We start from the raw sequence: 20,308 nt of genomic DNA on the forward strand, positions 1-20,308 counted from the left end.
TCATTCGTGTTTGCATCTTCGTAAGTTTTTATTTTTAATTTTGTTTTTATTTTCCTTTTGATTTTAACTTATTTTTGTTATTTTATTTTTGTTTTCACTCATGTGGGGAAACATTTTAACGCCCCATGGACCATGTTCATATTGCCATAATCCTTATCACCATGTTAGAGATTGTCCTTCAACAAGACAATTGTCTAACCATTCTTATGGGCATATGAACACATCATTCTTTATACCGTTGAACGACAGCTATTCTGATTCCTATAACTCGGCATGGAGCCAACAATCTAATCTCTCGTGGCAAGCTCAAGCTCCTGGAAATCATGCTCCACAATTTCATGAACTGCACCATCAATCATATCCGTAGTTCTATGATTAATCATATTCCTCCCAATTAGCTCCACAACAGCAATATCAGGCCGAGGCATCTCCTCCAATAAGTTCTAACTAAAAAGAAGCACTGTCAGCTTTTCTTGGCCTCAGTAGGGCCAATAGGCAACTACTGCAATCCCTTGACAAGATAGAAGCTCACGAAGAGAAGCCACCTCCCCCAAAGAGTTATGACTTTTCATCTCTTCTCAACAAATTTAAAAGCCAAGTGGAGGACGGTAAGCAATTGCTACAATCCATCTCCAAGATAGACGATATCCTCAATAGAAAAGAAAAAGAGTTTCAAAGTCAATCAGTGGCCAATCCTAATGGACACTACATGGAGGATGAGTGTACTTACTTTAATGAGCAAGCTATCACGACATTGAGGAGTGAAGAAGTGTTCGAAAGTCAAGAGGAAGAGGGGAAAGAGGAACAAATTGAGGTTCCACAGGACTTACATTAGGAAAAAGGCAAGGAAGTAAGCATTGAGGTTTCTTCAGCATCAACTCCTATTTCCGAATTACCAAGAGGCCAAGAGAGTAAAGTGTTAGAGCTATTACATGAGCAAATTGAGGACATCAAGATAGATAAGCTCCGTGAGTATTCTCCTCATATTATTCCAGTTCATGATTCTCTTCTGAATGAGAAAGTGTTTAAGAAGATTCAAAGTGGTACACCCTGATCTACAGACAATTGGAACTACCTTTCTGTAGGTAAAATTTATTCTTTTTGGCCCAAGAGAAGAAAAGATTGGTGCTTCAAATTTAAACTTAAAGGTCAGAAAGCACTGAGCGCTTCAATGATGAGGATTATGTTGGCTTGGCGGATCCCATATGTTTTGACTAAATGAGTTAGCTTCATAAGTTCAAGCGTAGGCCCTACGCACTCGAGACCTCCATCAGGCCAAGGTCATTATCTCCATCCAGGTTTATCCTTTCAATTGTTGTTCCATATTCATTCTATGATTATATTTTTACAGCAATGTGTTGCACTTGACTGGTATTTGGTTGGAGTATCATTTAATCGTTTTAATTTTGCTTGGTTGTTAATTTTAAATTTTTTTTTTCTGTTTTCTTTAATTCTCTCACTTGCACGAGTGCGATCGAGCGCACTTAGTTGTGCGTTCGAGCGCATTCTCGCCTGTGCACCCCTATGCGCACAACCGCATCCACACACACACACACCCTCTGTACGAGTGCGATCGAGGGCACTTGACCAGAGGCTCACGGGACCTATTTTTAGGTCACTTTCTTCTTTCTTCCATCACTTTCTCTCCCTGCACCGTGACCCTCTCCACCACACCTCTGCACCATTTAGCTCTCCCAAAGTCACCTCTGCACTCACAGCACTGGTCACCTGTGCACCACCCAACACCTCCATGGCACTACCTACTGCCGTGAAGCTCCCTCCACACCGCCACTCCATCGCTCCACCTCCAACACACCCCACATCACATTCATTTCCATTCTTCACCCATTCTTTACTATTTTAACAAACACAATCCATGGCTACATTTGTGCTGTATTTTGTGTTGGACTTGCTAAGTTTTGCAGGAGGTTGGGTGTCGTTCTACAGTGGTTTTGCACCCTTGCTTTTGGAGCTGCACACTAGGTCCTCGACGAAAGTCCTGAACCAATTGCAAAATGCCAAAGAACCGTGCTTCCTCCTCTCAAGCTTCCATGGCCGAGGCTACTTCATATCGGCCCACTTTTCAACAAAGAATGCTCATTCTAGAGACTACATTTGCATTTTGAGATGACTTCAAGAATTTTGAAGCTACTAGATGGGCGGTCGAAGAGTTCAAGCACTGTGGGCTAAAGAGTTATTCAAGCCAGTCACCTCAACCACCTACAAGAGCCTAATTACACAATTCCATGAGCACCTCACTTTCGACTGCAACAAGCTAGGTATCAAGTCCTCATCCATTAAAGGTGTCATCATTGAGGTGACTTTTGCAGATATCGCTGCTGCTTTGAAGTGCAACAATGAGTACCATCCAGAGGAAGATCAATTTGAAAAGGAACCTTCCATGCTCACTATTGAAGATATCATTGGAGACATGTGTGAGGGACAGTACGCTGATGGGCACCGCAATGCAGGCGGCAAGGCCAAAATGCCTCCATAATACTGGCTTGTGGATTTCATCCTGCATCAGAATGCATCACCCTTGGGACACAAAACTCAACGACAAGACCTCTTCCTCAAAGCACTCTACACCTTTCATAAAGGCTATTGGTGCTCCATTCCTGAGCTCATCTGGAGCTAGATATATAAGTTGTGGGAAGAGGTGCATGTACGGGGCACGGACAATACAAACAAATGGGGATTACCTTTCCCGTGTCTTCTCACTCATATACTTCGGAAAAATAAAATTAAGGGTACTTCAACGGATGGACCTATCACTGAGCACCCACAATTTGGCAGAATCCAATGGAACCATAGCTATTCACATATGACACGTATACCACAGGCGCCAGCAGCCAAGGCAGAGAGAGTCGAGGAGGAGGAGCCTATGGACATGGATGACCCTACGGCTGAGTAGGATGCGGAAAAGGAGGAGGAGACCATTACCATGGGCATTTCACACTATCAATTCCTTTGTGACGAGTTATCGTTCCTTCGGTTTGAGCTGGCTAATCAAAGAAGGGAAGCCCAGGAGGACAAGTTCTTGGCTGACCAAGGATTATAGACACAAGAAGAACTACGATGGTCCATTTTAGCACGATTGCCACCTACTCTAGGGGCATCTTCTTCTAGATAACATTGAGAGGAGAACAACAGTCTAGTTGAAGACATTAAACTTAGCACTCATGGCAGGCTCCCCACATCATATCCTTTTCAGTTCTTTGTTTGTTTTATTTCTGTTTGATTTTATATTTGTTTTTGTTTTCTGTTGTTATTTTAGTGTTTTGTTTTTCAGGGACAAGTGTGCTTGCATTCAAGTTTGTGGGTATGCTACGAGCCATACCTGTTCCAGCCAGTTTTTCCATCTTCTGGGTAAGATCTTTCTATGTTATACACACATTGGGGACAATGTGAAATTTAAGTTTGGGGGTATGGGAGGCACTTACACACACGTAGTCCCTAAATTTTTGAGAAAAAAGTGCATGTTCATGTTTGTCTTAAAATTTTAGTTGATCTAAAAAAATTGTGATTTGATTTTCATTGGTGAGCTTAAAATTTTGAACACATGATCTGATGATAGAGTTTCTAAGTTCGATTACTTACTTTAGGCATTTGAGAATTCACGTGTTTGATCTAATCTTACACAAGCACATTCGCACATAGTATGTGGGGTATGACATGTGAATCTAATTGTGTATGTTTCAATGTCTTGGGTGAAGCTGGGAGACTTGTTGGATGGATACTTTGGCATATTATGATTAAAAAAAAAAAAAAATCATTGATAAGCTTTTCACTATATAATTGGACCTCTTGCCTCATTAAGCAATGAGTGTTCATGTCAAAATGTGAGAATTTTGATTTGGTTAATGTCACGGTTAGTTTGCTTTCGTAGCCTTTTTGACTCAAGTTAGTAAGTCTTTAAGGGTGTCTTTATACCTAATGAGCTAAAACTTTCTGGTTTGGGAGGCATTGGCTTAACACTCGTTACATAGGTCAATTAGAAAGCTTAAGGGAATCAAACATTGTATAGCCTGACCAAAAAGAAGAAAAAGAAAGTTATGTCATAGTTATTCATTCTGATGGAGATTTCAGTGAACTTTGAGATATTAAGACATTGCACATTGGAAATAATTGGAAGCTTCATATTTATGTACTACTTCACTTTACACTATTTCAAACTTGTGATGCCTTAGCTTGTCTTTTGTAAGTAATTAGACTTTAAAATCTAAATTCATTGAGAAGATGGAGTTTATTTTTTTAAGCTTGCTAATGAGTGAAAATCTTGATTTTGAGTGATACTTCAATTTTTGGATAACATGAACTTTTGCATAATGTTTGTGGATAACATTTCTGTTAAACCCTCACGAGACTTCATTCGTCCTACTAGGAATGCCTAGGGGTTTAAAAAGCTTGTTGCATACACTAAATGCAATCATACATCCCACGAAAGATGGATTTATCTTTTTGTTTTCTGTTCTTCATTTTGTTTTTAATTTCATATTGCTAAGGGACTAGCAATATGTAAGTTTAGGGGTGTGATAAGGGCTAGAAAATACATATTTTAGCCACTTAATTTATATATGTTAATCTCTTAGCTTTGTTAGTTTGTGTTGTTTTACTTCCGTTTTGTTTTTTGTCTTTTTACAGGTTCTTGAAGAAAAGAAAGCATTTCTGAAAAAGTTACAAGCTTAAAGGGCATTTTGGTAAAAAACTGCAAAGAGCAAGGGAACAAGCATATTACTTAGGCTCAAGCACACAAGCAGAAGGCTCGAGCGCATCAGTGCTCAAGCGCCCCAAAAAAATCATCGATCACACAACTGTGATCGAGCATAGCATACATGAGATCGAGCGAACTCATGTGCTGGAGCAGCAGGAAACGCGGAAAAACTCCTTTTCCAAATCAGCTTAAGTTTTCAAAGCAATTGGACTAAGACTTAGACCTACGACTTTTTTAGGGTTTCTAGGGCTTTTAGGATTTTTCTAAACCTCTAAATTGACCTCTAGGCCTCTAGAAAAAAGGAAACCATTCAAGAGACAATTTCAAAGAGAATAATTTGGAGGATACTTCCAAGAGCCGTTTTCGGTTATTTCTTTTCCCTTTATTTTAATCATGTATAACTAACTCTTTAGTTATGGGCTAGATTGAAGTCCTAATCATGTCTTTTTATGATTTCAATATTGGTGCCTTTGCTACAATCATATTTTGGTATATTTAAATTGATTATTTTCTGATTAACTGAATTCATCATATGAATGTGCTTGATCAATATATGCATGTGATATGGATTTGTTATTTAAATCAATTTGGATGACCGGGTCCTGGGCTGAATAGAGTAACGAAAGAACCCCATCACAGATTCTTGGATTAATCAACATGGAAAACTGGGAGTAGACACCCATACCCTAAGCTTCATGTGTTTGTCGATTTTCATAGATTTATGTTTTCTTAAAGAACAACTAAGTAGACACCCGTTCTAAATCCTTTGAGAAATAAAAAAATTAGAGTAGACACCCAAGCCTAATTCGTTACTTAGGGAGATCCATACCTTAAGGAGTATACGCACATGCCCTTAAGTTGACAAGCATTAAATATACCGGTATGATCGGCACATTGGCATATTGTTATCTTAATTAGACTGATTAGTGGTAGATGTCGAATCCCTAACACTTTCATTTATCTTTATCTCTTTTCATTATATCAATTTCGTGACAAATTTGGTATTTTAATTTGGAAAAACTGTTTTAAACAAAATCAACAATTCTCATGGGAATGATCTCGTACTTCCATCATATACTATCATTTTGATCTTGTGCACTTTCGAATAAAACGTACCAAATATTCGCCAATTAATTTAGGTGGATATTCGGCACAACAACTATGTTCCCAACCATGGAGAATTAATATCATCCGCTTGAAACATAGCAAAATAAAGTCACCCACAATACGATGTTGGTGGGATAACATCAAGTAAAAGGTGCGATTAGATAAAATATTGACAAAAAGGTGCGCATGTTGAGCCATGTCATGATTTGATGATGATTTGGAGAGTTTACAGTTGATGGTTGGCATGGAGAAAAATTATTGGTACCAAGGTAATCATGTTCAACTAAGTTTATTATATTTTGATATTGTTATAGTATAATTATGTGGGAGATGATGATGGGTAAAAGATGATCACACCATAACAAGTGTGGTCATTTCCACACTTTATTGTCCCCATAATGGTACATAATAACTTTTAGGGACCTTTTCCCCCATAAATTACAATACATTGTCAATTTTCCCAATAAATTGGCAATCTTCCTGCTCGACCCTATCATACGACTATTTTCTTCCAAAACCTCTCATTCTGTGAGTCAAACTCGTTAAATTGGATGGAATATTTTCTTTTAAACGTTAAATTTCATTAAAAGACGGAAATACCCCCAAATAAAAAATTAAAACAAAAATATAAATATATAAATTAATTTTAAAAAAAAAAAAAAGTGACCATTGTGGGTCACTTGTAGGGTTGGGCAAGAACTCGTCCAACCTGCAAACCCGCCTCGATCTGCCCTGACCCGATCAGATTTTAAGGGTTTTTTTGCCGATTCGGGTTGGATTTTATCCAACCCATGTGGGGCGGGGCGAGCCAGGTTGCGGGTATAGAATTTTTTCCCGCAGGTACCCGCCCTGCCCCGCATAACTATAAAATTAAAAACTCTAACCCTAATTCTCTTTTCTATTGTCGTCTGCTCTCTAGCCTCTCTCCCTCTCTTGCTCCACCTCCTCAGACCACGGGCTGCTGCGTCACTCCCAACTCCACAGACAACGATCCAAGTTTTTTTCTCTCTCTAGACCTCTTTCATCAATGGGAACCAAGAGATCTCTTTTATCATTATCTTAATCTGAATTATTCTTTGGTTTTATTTTCCATTGTTTATAGTCTTGTTTCTTGGGGTTCTGATGTAGGGTTGTGTTTGTTTAGGAGGAAAAGAAACCTGCAGAGACGAAAATGGAGAAGAAGAAACCAGAGGAGAAGAAAGAAGAGAAACCAGCAAAGAAGATGGCGGAGGAAAAGAAAGGAGAGGAAGCGAAGGATGGAAAAGAACCCAACCCGCCCCACCCCACACAACCCACCCTGTTCAACCAGAACCCGGGCGGATATCACTTAATTTTCACAGGTAGCGGGTTGGATATTTCAAAACCCGCAGGTGCGGGTCAAGTAGGGGAAAAGGCGGATATCCGACCCACGCTCACCCCTAGTCACTAATGACCCCATGGGTCACTTGGTGACCCCGTGTGTCACTTGGTGACCCAACGAAGGGTCACTTGTGACCTACTGTGGGTCACCAAGATGCGTCATTTTTTTAAATATATATATATATATATATATATATATGATAATAATACTTTTTTATTTATAAAGTTATGGTATTTAGGTTATTTCAAAGTTTTTAACGAGTTTGACAAAAGGAATGAGGGTTTTTGAAAGAAAATAGTAGTATGATAGGGTCGAGCAGTAAGGTTGGCAATTCATAGGAGAAAATTGATAATTAGTTGTAATTGATGGGAGAAAACGTAATTATCCCTAACTTTTATGGAGGTTAAAAGAAAAAAGGTTGAAGAGTTGCATAGATTACATAATCATTTCTCCTTTTCTTCGACTTAATCCTTAATATTATGGATACAAAATTGGAGACAACATATTCGCATCTCTTCAAAAAATCTCTTTCTCCAGTTTTAGAACTGAAATCTCAAATCTCCTTTCGATAATATTATAGACTTTATCAAGTAAATTTATACATGCATTTTACTAGCTACCTTTATCATCATAAGTAACCTTATCTTCAAATTTGTTTACAGCATCATAAATTCCAGCAATCACACCGACGCCATTGAACAATCTGCTGACTCACCCTTTGCTGGGTTTGATGGTTTTTATTCACCTATTAATATAAATTTTACCCCAGAAAACAGTTGTACGGAGACTGATCTTCTACAATTTCTAGTGATCGCATGCAATTCTTTAAAGTAACCATTTTCTTAAAAAAAAAAAAATAACCAACAATTTTCAACGTACCATTTTTCCCTCTTCAATTTCTTGGAATTAAGATTCTCTCCACTTAATTATAATGGAGAGGTATTTTTGTTCCTTCAAAAAGTGAAAAGATAAAAATACCCATAACTATAACTAATTAGACGATGTGTTCCCAATTCTTTGGCCAAATACCTCTTAAGAATGATTCTCACCCAAACAAATTAATGGAGTAGTTGGTGCATCGATCACCTCCAAAATATGTTGTAGGGTTAGCAAATCACCCCCCAAAAGATCCTGAAGAATAGATCACCCAAAACAATTAATGGTGATGGATGACCAACCACTCTCCAGAAGTGCGTTCCAGACACCCTCACAAACTTATAAATTGCCAGAGCACTCCCACCTTATCTTGAGGTGGGCAACCGAACACCCTTTTTGAGCCTTCTCTTTTTTTCTAAGCATTTAGACCAAGGCAAAGTAAAATTATTTTTAGAAAATATTTTTCGTATTTTCGGATATTTAGCTTAACAAAAAATAATAGTCAATGAAAAATATTTTCGGTTTGAAAGAAAAGCCTCTTTAATTTTTGGAAAATTGTTTCTATTTTTTAAAACCGTAAAATGTTCTCATTAATTCTTTGTACCAAAAAATGTTTCCAAGGAATCATAATTTTTACTGAAAACATTTTACGTCGAAATAAATGAAGCATAAGTTACCCTTTTATTAGAAATTATGAGGCATCTCAATCCAATTTCTACTTGTACTGCAAGGACCAAGGTTAACTTCTTAGATAAGCCTGCAGCTCATAGTGCTGGTATACGTATAGGCCTGGTCCTAGCCAATTAAAACCAATAAAGAACTCTCACCAAACTTCGTCAATTCAATTCCATTCACATCCTGACTTTTCTTATGCAGGAAATGAATAGAGTTTCTTCTAGCTGTCTCCAAATATTATTTATAATATCCCCATTTCCTTATCCGACCTGCAACTGAGCCACTAAGTTCAATGGCATTCATGTACATTTCAATTCAACTATTCTTAATTCAAATCCTAATACTAGTAGCCAAATCCAAAGCTAAAGTTCCTGCACTTATAGTGTTTGGAGACTCAACCGTGGATACAGGCAACAACAACCAAATTCCAACAATCGCCAAGAGTAATTTCGAGCCTTACGGTCGTGATTTTCTTGGCGGCCGCCCTACCGGACGGTTCTCCAATGGTCGCGTTGCTACTGACTTCTTCTCCGAGGCTTTTGGCATCAAGCCAACAGTACCTGCCTACTTGGATCCAACGTATAATATCTCAGATTTTGCTACTGGAGTTTGCTTTGCCTCTGCTGGAGCTGGCTATGACAATGCCACTTCTGATGTTCTGGTAAGTGTCAATATGATACACTTTTTATTTCATACCCTCTTACCATATTATCAGGTCTAAGGTTTGATTTTGATTGAATGCAAATAATTTCTTAGAGGAACACTTCCAAGCGAAAGTCTGTTCTTTACCTAATCAGTGTAGAGAGAGTGTTTTGAATGGTATCCCAAATATCTAGTGCAGGCGGAGCCCTATATACCCCCAGTTATCGGAAAAAAAAAAAATCTGCATGTTAAACGCAGGTTATGCACATGTAATTATTAGAACTTATAATTTAAAGAAGAGAGATGACAAGGAACAGAGACTCGAAGAATTAAGGTGGTTCGGCCTATAACCTACGTCCACATATCAAATCATTTTCATGACTATATTTTTCCTTGATATTTTTGAGTGTGTACAATACTCTTATTTATAGAGAAAAAGTATAAACGTTACAAGTCTTTTCTGGTTTTACATTAACAACAATAAAGTTAATTTATCATTTATAACTCTTGTCTCTTAAGTTCTTGTCTTGACTCTTGATTTATTTGTCTCTTGAATTATTGTAACTCTTGTCTCAATAGTAACAACTTAATTGCATGTTTCAGGGTGTGATACCACTGTGGAAGGAAGTGGAGTACTACAAGGAATACCAAAAGAAATTGAAAGAGTATGCTGGGGAGGAGAAGGCAAACGAAATAATAAGGGAGGCTTTATATTTGGTTAGTATTGGAACAAACGACTTCCTTGAGAACTATTACATATTCCCTGATCGAAAATCCCAGTTCACCATCAGACAATATGAAGATTTCCTCATAGGAATTGCCAGGAATTTCATCCAGGATCTTTATGGACTGGGAGCTCGGAAAATATACTTAGCTGGGGTTCCTCCAATGGGGTGTTTGCCATTGGAGAGGACCATGAATATCATGGATTTTCATGGTTGTGTGGAGGAATTCAACAATCTGGCCTTGGATTTTAATGGGAAATTGGAGGGCTTGGTGGCAAAGCTGAGCAAGGAGCTTCCTGACCTTGTACTGTTATTTGCAGATATATATAGCATTTTGCAGCAAATCATTACAAGACCTTCAAAATATGGTAAGTTTGGATGGGCATTTCTTTCATTAATTCTTCCACTTTCACATCATACTATAAACTACCTTCTATAACTTCATAACCCAGAATGAACGCACTCTCTAAGAATGCGTTTGTCACTGTGATTTTATATATTAAAAATGTAATTTTAAATTTATCCCAAAAAAATATATCATTTGAAAGCACGTTTTTAAAAAATTTGTGATTTCAAAATACATATAATAAGGAATTCATTTTTAAAACACCCGATTTTAAAGGTTAAATTGTACTTTTAAAACAAACCTACAATTTTACCATTTTTTAATATCGCATTTTAAAATCACACATTTCTAAATTACATGTTTAGAAATTGCAATCTCAAATGAACTAGTCCTAGTACTAGCTGGGTTAAACCTAAAAGCTTCCCAAATTCAATGAGCTGCTATGAGAAAAGAACAACCAGCATGCAGGTCTTCTCGGCCAATTACTGGGCTATTTGGCAAAAGCCGCTAAAAGGCTCCATACTATTCATCAATTTTTTCAACTCCCAATGTTCTTACTTTTTACATTAAATCAATCACTTTTTATTATTATTCAAATAAAAAAATTACTACCAAAAAAAAAAAAAAATTACTTTTTCATACTTTACATTCTTACTTTTTTTCTCCCAATAAAGTCTTACTACAGTTCCACCGATGGTACAGCTAAATAATATTGCGGTACGCGATCACATCGTACGTATCGAGAAAAATTTGCATTTGCATATGATAAACATGTGGTATAATTTGAGAGGCCTTTGTTCCTAGCACATAAGATTTTCCCACTTCCACCGTTTAACTGTTTAACCAAAATGAGATCCAGACAAGACGAGTAACAGTAGGGACCTTTTTTTCATCCTCCTAAAGCTGATGTGGCTTTCAAAATCACCATTGGATCAAAATTCAAGTATGATTCATATAAAATTTAATGGTGATTTTAAAAGCTACATCAGCTTTAAGAAGATAAAAAGATGGTCTCTAGCATTACTTAGACAAGACATAAGGCTATTAATTATGTTAATTATGTTAATTAAGATAAATATCAAGTCATAATAAATAAGATTTAAAAGGAAAAAAGACTTGTTTTCTTTGCTTTTCTTTTCTTTTCTTTTTCTCTGGTAGAATAATTTATATGGATTCAACTTAATTTTCTGTCTGGTTGGTACGAGGCAGGCAATGGAAAACAAATTCCCTGGTCTATTTGTGGTCCTCTTTTTTTTGGTAGGAAACAAGCCAAAAGAATGATATTAATGCAATTGCAGTTGCAATTAATATGATATTAATGCAATTTGCAATCAAAATTATTAAAGTCAAAATTCAATAAATCACTTCATATTTGAGAGGATTAGAAAAAGTAAAAATAATAAATCTAATCCACTTTTTAGAATTACTCGATATTTTCTGTCCTTTTCAGCAATATTTTTATAACAATTGATCATTGGAGAACTATTTGGTGTTGATTATCAGGAATGGAGGTGGTAGAAGTGGGATGCTGTGGCACAGGGAGATTTGAGATGAGCTACCTCTGCGATCCACAAAGTCCACTTACGTGCACAGATGCAAATAAATATGTGTTTTGGGATGCTTTCCATCCTTCAGAGAAAACAAGCCAGATAATCTCCAATCATTTATTTAAAAAGGGTCTAGCAAAGTTTCTTTGACATGTTGTAATGTATCATCTCTGCTTCTCAAGCTGTACACTTGAATTTCCCTTTCCACTATTTTCTTTTTTTCTTTTTTTGGTGCAAGCTCACTGAATATTTCCAGATATGGAGGTGTTTGGAGAAAAATAGGAATGAATGTGGGTGTTACATTCTTGGGTTATGTCTACTGTTTAGGAGTCTTGGTATTGTTATTTAATTAGGAGTCATATTTGTTAGTAGGTTGGGTTGTCATATGGAAGTCCTATTTCATGTGGGGCTCTATTTTCTATTGTAGTCCAATCTTTTAAATATGCATTATTATGGAATAAAATTAACTAATTCTTATTTTCTCAGAGTAGGGAAGTTAAGGAGAAACCATCCTAATAATTTTCCAATTCAGAAACAGGTTATGCATTCAATCTCCTAAGAACGTAACAATGTCGTATCAGAGCTAGACATGCCAATGCAACGTTTTGAATGGTTAGTCTGAAATGGGATCGATGAGGTGCGAGATGAGTAAATTAATTAAAGGACTGAGTGCACAACTCAATCAGGTGCTATTGAAGAAAAGAACATGCTAGGCTATGAGCAGCCATGCACAAACGGTACGATTACCGTGTTCATGTAATACTCCGACCTTTAATCTAGATTAAGTATGTTCTAATTGGTATAAGAGAATGACAGAATTGATCATAAGTGTGAGGAGGAGGTAGAATTTTGGACTTCTGCCTAGATGAACGTTTGATGTAAGATTCGATTGTTCGAAGTTGAATTCAAACTATTAAAGGGGAACGTTCGGGGTTGGACTCGAACGTTCAATTAAAAAAAAAGTTTATGGACACTTTAGCCCTATTGCTCGCTCTAACTCTCCTATAAAAAGAACCTTACAGACCTAAGCCTATATTCGTTTGTCACGGCCTTTTTCATGGCCATCCGGGACTCAAATGGGGTAGACCAATTTTTTGGCCCATTCTCAATAGTTTTAGGATCTATTTGCACTATATTGGTTGGTTTCTTTGGGTGTTTATTGCATTGTCCACCCTTTTTTCTTTTCTTTTTTTAATGTATTTCTCATTGCCCTCCTCCCTTTTCACTTGCCTTTTTAAAAATTTTTTTAAAAAAAAAAAACAAAAACAAAAACAAAAAGTTTGTTTAGGATTGCATTAAGGAGCTTAAAGTACTTTGAATACATTAAAAGTAAAAAGTTGTACCAGACAAAAAAGTTAGTCTATGTGGAAAAAATTTTCCAAAAAACTATTTTTTAGTTTAAAAGTTCTAATTCTACAAACCATGGTCAAAATGTTTTGTCATTTTTTTTTTTTTTTTGTGAATGAAAAAAAATTTTGAACAAAAATTCATTAAAAATATTAAAAACTATACTAACGAAATAAATAAATAATTTAACAAAATTTAATAATTGTTTTAACATATAAATGTAACATACAATTTATTTTGTCACGCCAATAGTTAATTTATTTAATTGTCTTCGGATTTGATCTTCATCACTAAGATAGTAATGATATTTTTCTTTTTAAAAGCAAGGATCTAACGGCATATTTGTTAAATCTATCTCGACACAAGCTCGTATAGAATTTGATTGAAGTCAATGGAATCATTGTTGTACTCCATAATCTTAAGTAATTACAATTATATATTTCTTACAATTAAAAACTTAACAAAAACTATACATATTCATAAATATTTAATTTATTTAAGCAATTTAAATATAAAATTTTAATTACGTAACTGAAATTTTTTTAAAAAAAATGGAGAAATTATCAAAAAGCAATTGATTTGTATTGTTGAACAGCTTGAAGAAAAGAAAAAAAATAAATAAATAAATAGCATACCGAAAGAATGACTTCAGAGTTTCACAAAAGTCGAAATCATAATTCGCAATTTCACTTTTCAATGTCAATGTCCTTTGTCTCTTACTCTCGACCTTTTCTTCTCGATCGAAACAATATATATATATACACTAGGCTTTTGTTTTAAAAGTTGCATTAAGTTTTTTTTTTTTTTTTTTTTTTTTCAAGTAAAATTGCCTTTAGTTGGTTTAGACTTTGAAAAGTCTTTGGAAAGGGAGCTACTAATTAAGATGCAGATATTTTAATCATACTTGATTATACAAAATAGGCCTTTGGCGTATCTTAAATAAGCTAACATGGCAAACATGCCACTAGCCTCTTCACAGAAAGAGATTTCCTTCATCATGTAAGTAACCTACAAGACTTAATAGCTACATAAGTCTTAATAAGTAAATTTCACAGTTAAGTATGGAATGAGCCAGTTATTTATGAATGGAAATAAGCGAGCATTTTCAAGTAAGAAATTAAATGAAGTATTGTCTATGTTATTACACCATAAGAATATAGTTTTATTTTGATAATAAGTAAGTGTAATTCCAGCGATAATCGCCTACAAATTTTAATGCAGAAAAACTAATGCCAACTGACAAAGGATTTGAATTCCCTCTTTAAAAAAATAAATAAATAAATAAATAAAAAAGAGATTTCTCACAATGTTTCATGTGATCACCTAATGTATTAAGGTTTTATTTCGACCGATGATAAGTTTTACTCTTTGATACAGCAAAGCAACTTACATGAAGCATCTGAATCCACAATTCCCTCCGAATTTAGAATCAGAGTCTAAAGCAATCTTTTAAGGAGTTATGTACCTTAGGTCTCAACACTTACACGACGCCACTTGATCAAGGTAAATCACCAAGATTCGATGTTTAACAGTCTTACTCAAAATAGAATTGCATCAATTCCATTTATTGACTGTAAATTTTCTATCTTTAAAAATACAAGAATTATGGACTTAGACCTTGTATGATAACCATATTACTCACACTCATAGTCATATTCAATGTTATCCTACAACCTTTCACATGCATAATGAACTATTGGTAATATACATGTAAAAGATATTTTAAATGTCATATGCTCAAAATAATTTAATCAGTGAATAAACATATATTCATTAGAAACATTAAATGTTATCATGGATATAAAATCACCGATGTGATTTGGGGCATAATCCCCAACATATCAAACACTATCGCCTCTCTCTCCCCAAGATCCTCTTCTCTCACCAACAACACTAAGCCCCACAAAATCAGAACCAAAAAAATAGGAAACAAAAAACGAACTTATCGTCATGGATTTTCGGAGGTTTGGAAAAAGGTGAGCTTTTGGTGTTGGAAACAAATACATATGCTGCCCTTGCTGCTGGCATCTTCAAATTTCTGATCGATGGTGTTAAAGATACAATAAAAAAAAATTAGGAAAACTTCACTTTACTCTGAATTGTCATCACTTTTGCAATGTCCTTCTAAAGTTCAATTTTTCGCCATTCTATTAACTTTTCAGTTAACGTTTTCCAAAATACTCCCATATGTTTTAGGAAAAAAAAAATTGCAAAGATTAATGTGTTTGTTTGAATTTAACGGTATTTGCAAAAATACCAATGCCTCAATGTTTGAAAAAAGAAATTCTAAAAAAAATGGTATATTTTGAAAATTTTGTTGGGATTTAACAGAAAATCCTAACGAATAGGGACATTGAAAAAAATTATAAATTTGATACACTAAATTGAGATGTTTTGAACTTTAAAGCATTGCAAAGGGAGTGACAGTTTAAGAGGATAAATGAAATTTTCCAAAAAAATTTAGTGTCAATAGTGAATATGTAACAAAATAATTGGAAAAAGTTAAAAAGGCCTAATTTGTTGGAAATGAAAAATGGCTCATTCATCATTAGTTATTCGAGACGCTCGGGTAGGCAATCCAAATCCGCACTTCACTTGAATAAGTTGCAATATTATAATTGTAACGACCCAAGGAAAAGCACTAGTCACATCTGTGCTATTACTTCAAAAAAACTAGTCAATTTAGAGTTTTCTTAGAATTTATTATAAAGCCCAGTTTCACCTAGTAACTAGGCAATGTAGGACTTAACACCCATGACTATCTCTATAAACCATCCACTCTATGTGGGCTTCTTCTCATCTTCCCAATATGAGATCGGGATGTTACAATAATCCATAAACAAACAAGTAGCCATAAAATATGACAATAAATTTTTGTGCAATATGATAACTAATTAAAGGGATGTTTTACGTAAAAAGCTGGGTGATGCTTTACGTAAAAGACAAACACCAAAATAACTCCATATTTTATATGGGAGTAGGATTTGAAATCCTATCTCTAAGGGCTTTTGATAATAAATTAGCAAATTGGCAGAAAAGCCTTCAACCACGACCGCCCAACATATAATATGATTATCTCTAATTAAAAAAAAAAAAATCAAGAAAGTAATCAACATTCAATAACTTCTGTCTTCTAAACATCTTATAATTATCATAATTTTTACAAAAGAACATACAAAAATTCATAGCAATAAAATCTTATTCAAATATTTTCAGTAAATTCCAGAATTTATTATTCCTATTTGGAGTTGATATAAACCATTGCCCACACCAGATTGGCATTATTCTTGCAGCAATTGCTCATGCAGCAGCAGTTTCAGGGGTTCGTTTGGCTTCCAGTGTTTTCTCATACTCTTCAATGGATTTGAAGAGCTCCGAGAAGTTTCCCTTCCCAAATCCCCCGCATCCACCCTTTTGGTATTCCTTCCCTTCTTCGTCCTTGAGTATGCACCCTACTCTTTGGATTATCTCTACGAACAGGGTTGGCCTGAAAATATGAAATCAGTCAAACAAATTCGTCAAATATGTTAATTTTTTTTTTTTTTTTTTTTATGCAAATTATTAATTTCTGCTACAAAATTAGCATACCGATCTCCAACGGGCTTGGTGAAGATCTGAAGCAAGGTGCCCTGTTCGTCCCTATCCACCAAAATCCCCAATTCCTCGCATTCCTTGATCTGCTCATCGGTCAACACGTCTCCGGCCCGATTCTTCAGATTCTTGTAGTACGTCGGCGGCGGCGACGGCATGAACTCGAAGCCACCGACCCCACTGCGCTTCCTCATCTCCCTCAGCGTTCTGAAGATGTCCGAGGACATCAGCGCCAAGTGCTGCACCCCGGCTCCCTCGTTGTGCTCCAGGTATGTTTGAATCTGACTCTTCCGCTTTGTTCCGTGCACCGGCTCGTTCATCGGCAACAGAACCATTTCCTCGTTGTTTCCCAAAACCACCGAGTTTAACCCGCTCTCGCTTGTTCCGACGTCCTCCGCCGTGAACTCAGCGAACTCGTGGAATCCGGTGAAGCTTTTCACGTAGGAGACGGCCGCAGATAGGTCCGGCACGTTGCCCACGGCGTGGTCCAGCCGTCGGATCCCGAAGTCCAACGGGTAGGATGAGAGCTCGTCCACGGGTTCGAATTTGGGCAAGAACCAGGAGTCTGGGTCCGGGGAGTCTTGGGGGTTCGGGTTGGAGCTGTTGTAGCTCACGTAGCGCAAAACGACGTCTCCGTAGAGGTGGACCTCGGCGAGGGTGGTGCGGCCGTCGAGGACGACCGGCGGGGACGCGGGCCTGGCGCCGTGGGAGATGCTGGTGTGGAAGGCGGCTTCGGCGTCGTCGACCTCGACGGCGATGGCGCGGACGCCGAGTCCGTGCGTGGAGGCGAAGGCGCAGCTGGCGGCGTGGTCGAAGCTGGGGATTGAGGAGGTGGCGGTAGGGCCCACGCTCTCCATGGCGGCTATGGATGGCGAGTAGGGGGCGGTGAAGAGGAAGCAGAGGTTGCCGGAGCGGATGAGATAGGAGGCGTGGGTCAGATTGCCCGTGGACAGATCCGACTTGGCCACGATGGGCATGCCCAGCCCCCAAGAGAACCGCCGGGCGGTGTTGGTGGCGTCGGTGCACCAGAACTCCACGTGGTGGAAGCGCTTCACACCGAACTTGTCGGACCTCGGGTTGGTCCGGACGAAGTTGGAGAAGCCTGCGAGCTTGAACCCGTCGCCCGGAGGTCCGTTTTTGTTGGTGACATAGTCATGACCCATGGCTGCAAAGGTTGTGGGTGAGAGTAGGTGGGAGGAGAAAGGTGGGGAAGTGGCTTAATATAGATCCACGTGAAGGGGGTAGGGATATGCCGTGTCGGGATAAAATAGGTGGGAATGAGGTGGCATATTTATCGGCATCTATAAAATCAAAATCAAAACCAAACAGCATTACCGAAACTGAAAGGATCAGAAACTCTTTTAAAAAAAAAAAAAAATTCAGAAACGGCTTTCTGACTTACAGTATCATATTAATTAACAATGAAAATCCATTTTATTAATCGTGTCAGCATCTACAAAGGCTTGTTTTTCAGATTTTCAGATTTGTATGCTACCGATGAAGTAGAATCTTTCAATTTCATTTGGACGATATAATATTTAATTAGTTATATAGTTATAGTAAAAAATATTTTTATTTTTTTAATATTTTTATCCTCTTAAAAAGTAAAAAATTAAAAATATTATTTTATTATAACTTACAAAATATTATTCAATTCATTTGAATTAAAAAGGATCCTATTCCGATATTGTTAATGTCATTTTTAAATTATCAATTGTTACGGAGTTCTCTTCTAAACTATTAATAATGTCAATAATATTCTTCTGAGCCAACAAAAAGATAAAAATAATTCTAAAATTTTTCTAATAAAACAAAAGTAGCTTTATAAAGTCAAATTAAAAATAAAAAAAATAAAAAAAATGGAAGGTGGTTCGAAAACTTATCCACCCCCAAATGGCCAAGCCACCCCTAATTTTTTTCCGTTTCTTTTTTTTAAAAAAAAATACATTTTTTTTAATTTTAAAAAAAAAATTAAATATGTGCCACGTGTCGACGTCTGATTGGTCCATGTGTCAGTCCTAACGGTCAACTAACGGATGGACTAACTTGGTCACTTATCAAAACCACATGGACCTCCTGTGATAAAAATGAAACCATATGGAGAAAAAAATAAAGTTGAAAAACCCTAAGAGAGTATGGAGTATTTAACCTTTTAATTAAATATTTTAGTTAATTGCCAAACGTCTATGAGAACAACTATTTTAAGTAATAGTTAATACTCTTTTGATAAGAACTATTTAATACTATGTTGAAAAGTGTTTTTCTATATGATTTTGAAGAAAAAGTCGGTGTTAAAAGAAAATGAAGTTAACTCAACTGTCTTATGGTTAATGATCTTTTTATTGAGCATTTTTCACTCACCCTTACTATGTTTTGTTTTTATTTTATTTTATTATTTTTTTTTTGTGAGTACATCATAAAACAACAAACAAGGAGAACAAAAACAACAAATTAGAGAAGCAATAAAAAGTCTGGAGAATCCTTCCCACTAGTAATAGGTACTGAGAGTGAAGGAAAAGGGTAACAGGGAATGCAGCCATAAAATTTTTTGCCCACGGCCCAATGTGCTGCATAATTGGTGCTGTTAGACATTAATGATAGTTATACCAAATGTTTCCGCATTTAATTTAATTTAATTTTCGTTTGGGTAATGCCCCCAACCTATTAGAGCTAGGTTTGTTAATTTTTTTTATTTTTTTTTACATGTCCGCACAAGAGGTGGGAGAGGGATGGATAAGTTTTCTCATTCTTTGTTTATTTTCTCCTTACACATCTTTGGGCAAAGTGTTTAGGGGTTTCACTTTTCGATTATTTTCAAACTTAGAAATTTCCATAACTTGAAATCTTTATTTAAATAAAACCTTCTCAATCTAGGAATCTTCCAAAGGGATAAACTTCTTCAAACTGGAATATCTCTCATTTGGAACATAAATGAAACTAAAGAGTTATACCCATAAAAGATTTAGTGACAATAAATAAATTTTCGAGTTTTAAAAGCTTCTTATGGTAGAAGTGTCGCAAGTTAGTTACTTTAGATAAAATGTAAAGGATCGATTGTGAATGCTCCAAGGGCTTGATATCAATTTTACAAGTAATGTTAGAAGTATGTCTTGTGCCATTCTTGTATCAGTCTAAAAATAATGTGACTTTTAAAATTACCATTGAACTTGTGATAGATCATTATTGATAATTCAATCAAATAGTGATTTTTAAAGTCAAATCATTTTTAGAGGGACACAAGAGGAACTTCTAAAATTACTCAACGTGAATAAGAATTAAGAAATGAACCAAATGTGGTAATAAACAAATGAAACTTAATTCTAATTAAATACTGAACTTGAAACTCAGGTAAAGAAAAATTACAAATGACTGATTTCA

At 36.2% G+C, this 20,308-nt stretch overlaps 2 protein-coding genes across 2 annotated transcripts; one reads left to right on the forward strand and one right to left on the reverse strand.

The window, feature by feature from the left end:
- The first annotated feature begins 9,016 nt into the window (after positions 1 to 9,016).
- On the forward strand, positions 9,017 to 12,229 carry LOC132182560 (GDSL esterase/lipase At2g42990). The gene is made up of 3 exons (XM_059595843.2): positions 9,017 to 9,393; positions 9,978 to 10,467; positions 11,949 to 12,229. The coding sequence occupies exons 1-3, from the start codon at positions 9,025 to 9,027 to the stop codon at positions 12,140 to 12,142; spliced, it is 1,053 nt and encodes a 350-aa protein (XP_059451826.1). The 5' UTR covers positions 9,017 to 9,024; the 3' UTR covers positions 12,143 to 12,229.
- Positions 12,230 to 16,427: 4,198 nt separating this feature from the next.
- On the reverse strand, positions 16,428 to 18,165 carry PDS1 (4-hydroxyphenylpyruvate dioxygenase). The gene is made up of 2 exons (XM_059594026.2): positions 16,928 to 18,165; positions 16,428 to 16,826 (listed from the first exon to the last, which is right to left on the reverse strand). Exons 1-2 carry the CDS (start codon positions 18,091 to 18,093, stop codon positions 16,640 to 16,642), a joined length of 1,353 nt encoding a protein of 450 aa, XP_059450009.2. The 5' UTR covers positions 18,094 to 18,165; the 3' UTR covers positions 16,428 to 16,639.
- Between the last annotated feature and the right edge of the window lie 2,143 nt (positions 18,166 to 20,308).

This window comes from Corylus avellana, chromosome 5 (genome assembly GCF_965113065.1).
Source record: "Corylus avellana chromosome 5, dhCorAvel1.hap1.2, whole genome shotgun sequence".
Taxonomy (NCBI): Eukaryota; Viridiplantae; Streptophyta; class Magnoliopsida; order Fagales; family Betulaceae; genus Corylus; species Corylus avellana.

Excerpts from the sequence above, each read along its gene's own strand:
- LOC132182560 (XM_059595843.2), top strand. The coding sequence starts at position 9,025 with ATGGCATTCATGTACATTTCAATTCAACTATTCTTAATTCAAATCCTA. Across the intron at positions 9,394-9,977 it reads ATGCCACTTCTGATGTTCTG|GGTGTGATACCACTGTGGAA; the intron begins GTAAGTGTCAAT and ends TGCATGTTTCAG. Across the intron at positions 10,468-11,948 it reads TACAAGACCTTCAAAATATG|GAATGGAGGTGGTAGAAGTG; the intron begins GTAAGTTTGGAT and ends GTTGATTATCAG.
- PDS1 (XM_059594026.2), bottom strand. The coding sequence starts at position 18,093 with ATGGGTCATGACTATGTCACCAACAAAAACGGACCTCCGGGCGACGGG. Across the intron at positions 16,827-16,927 it reads ACCAAGCCCGTTGGAGATCG|GCCAACCCTGTTCGTAGAGA; the intron begins GTATGCTAATTT and ends TCATATTTTCAG.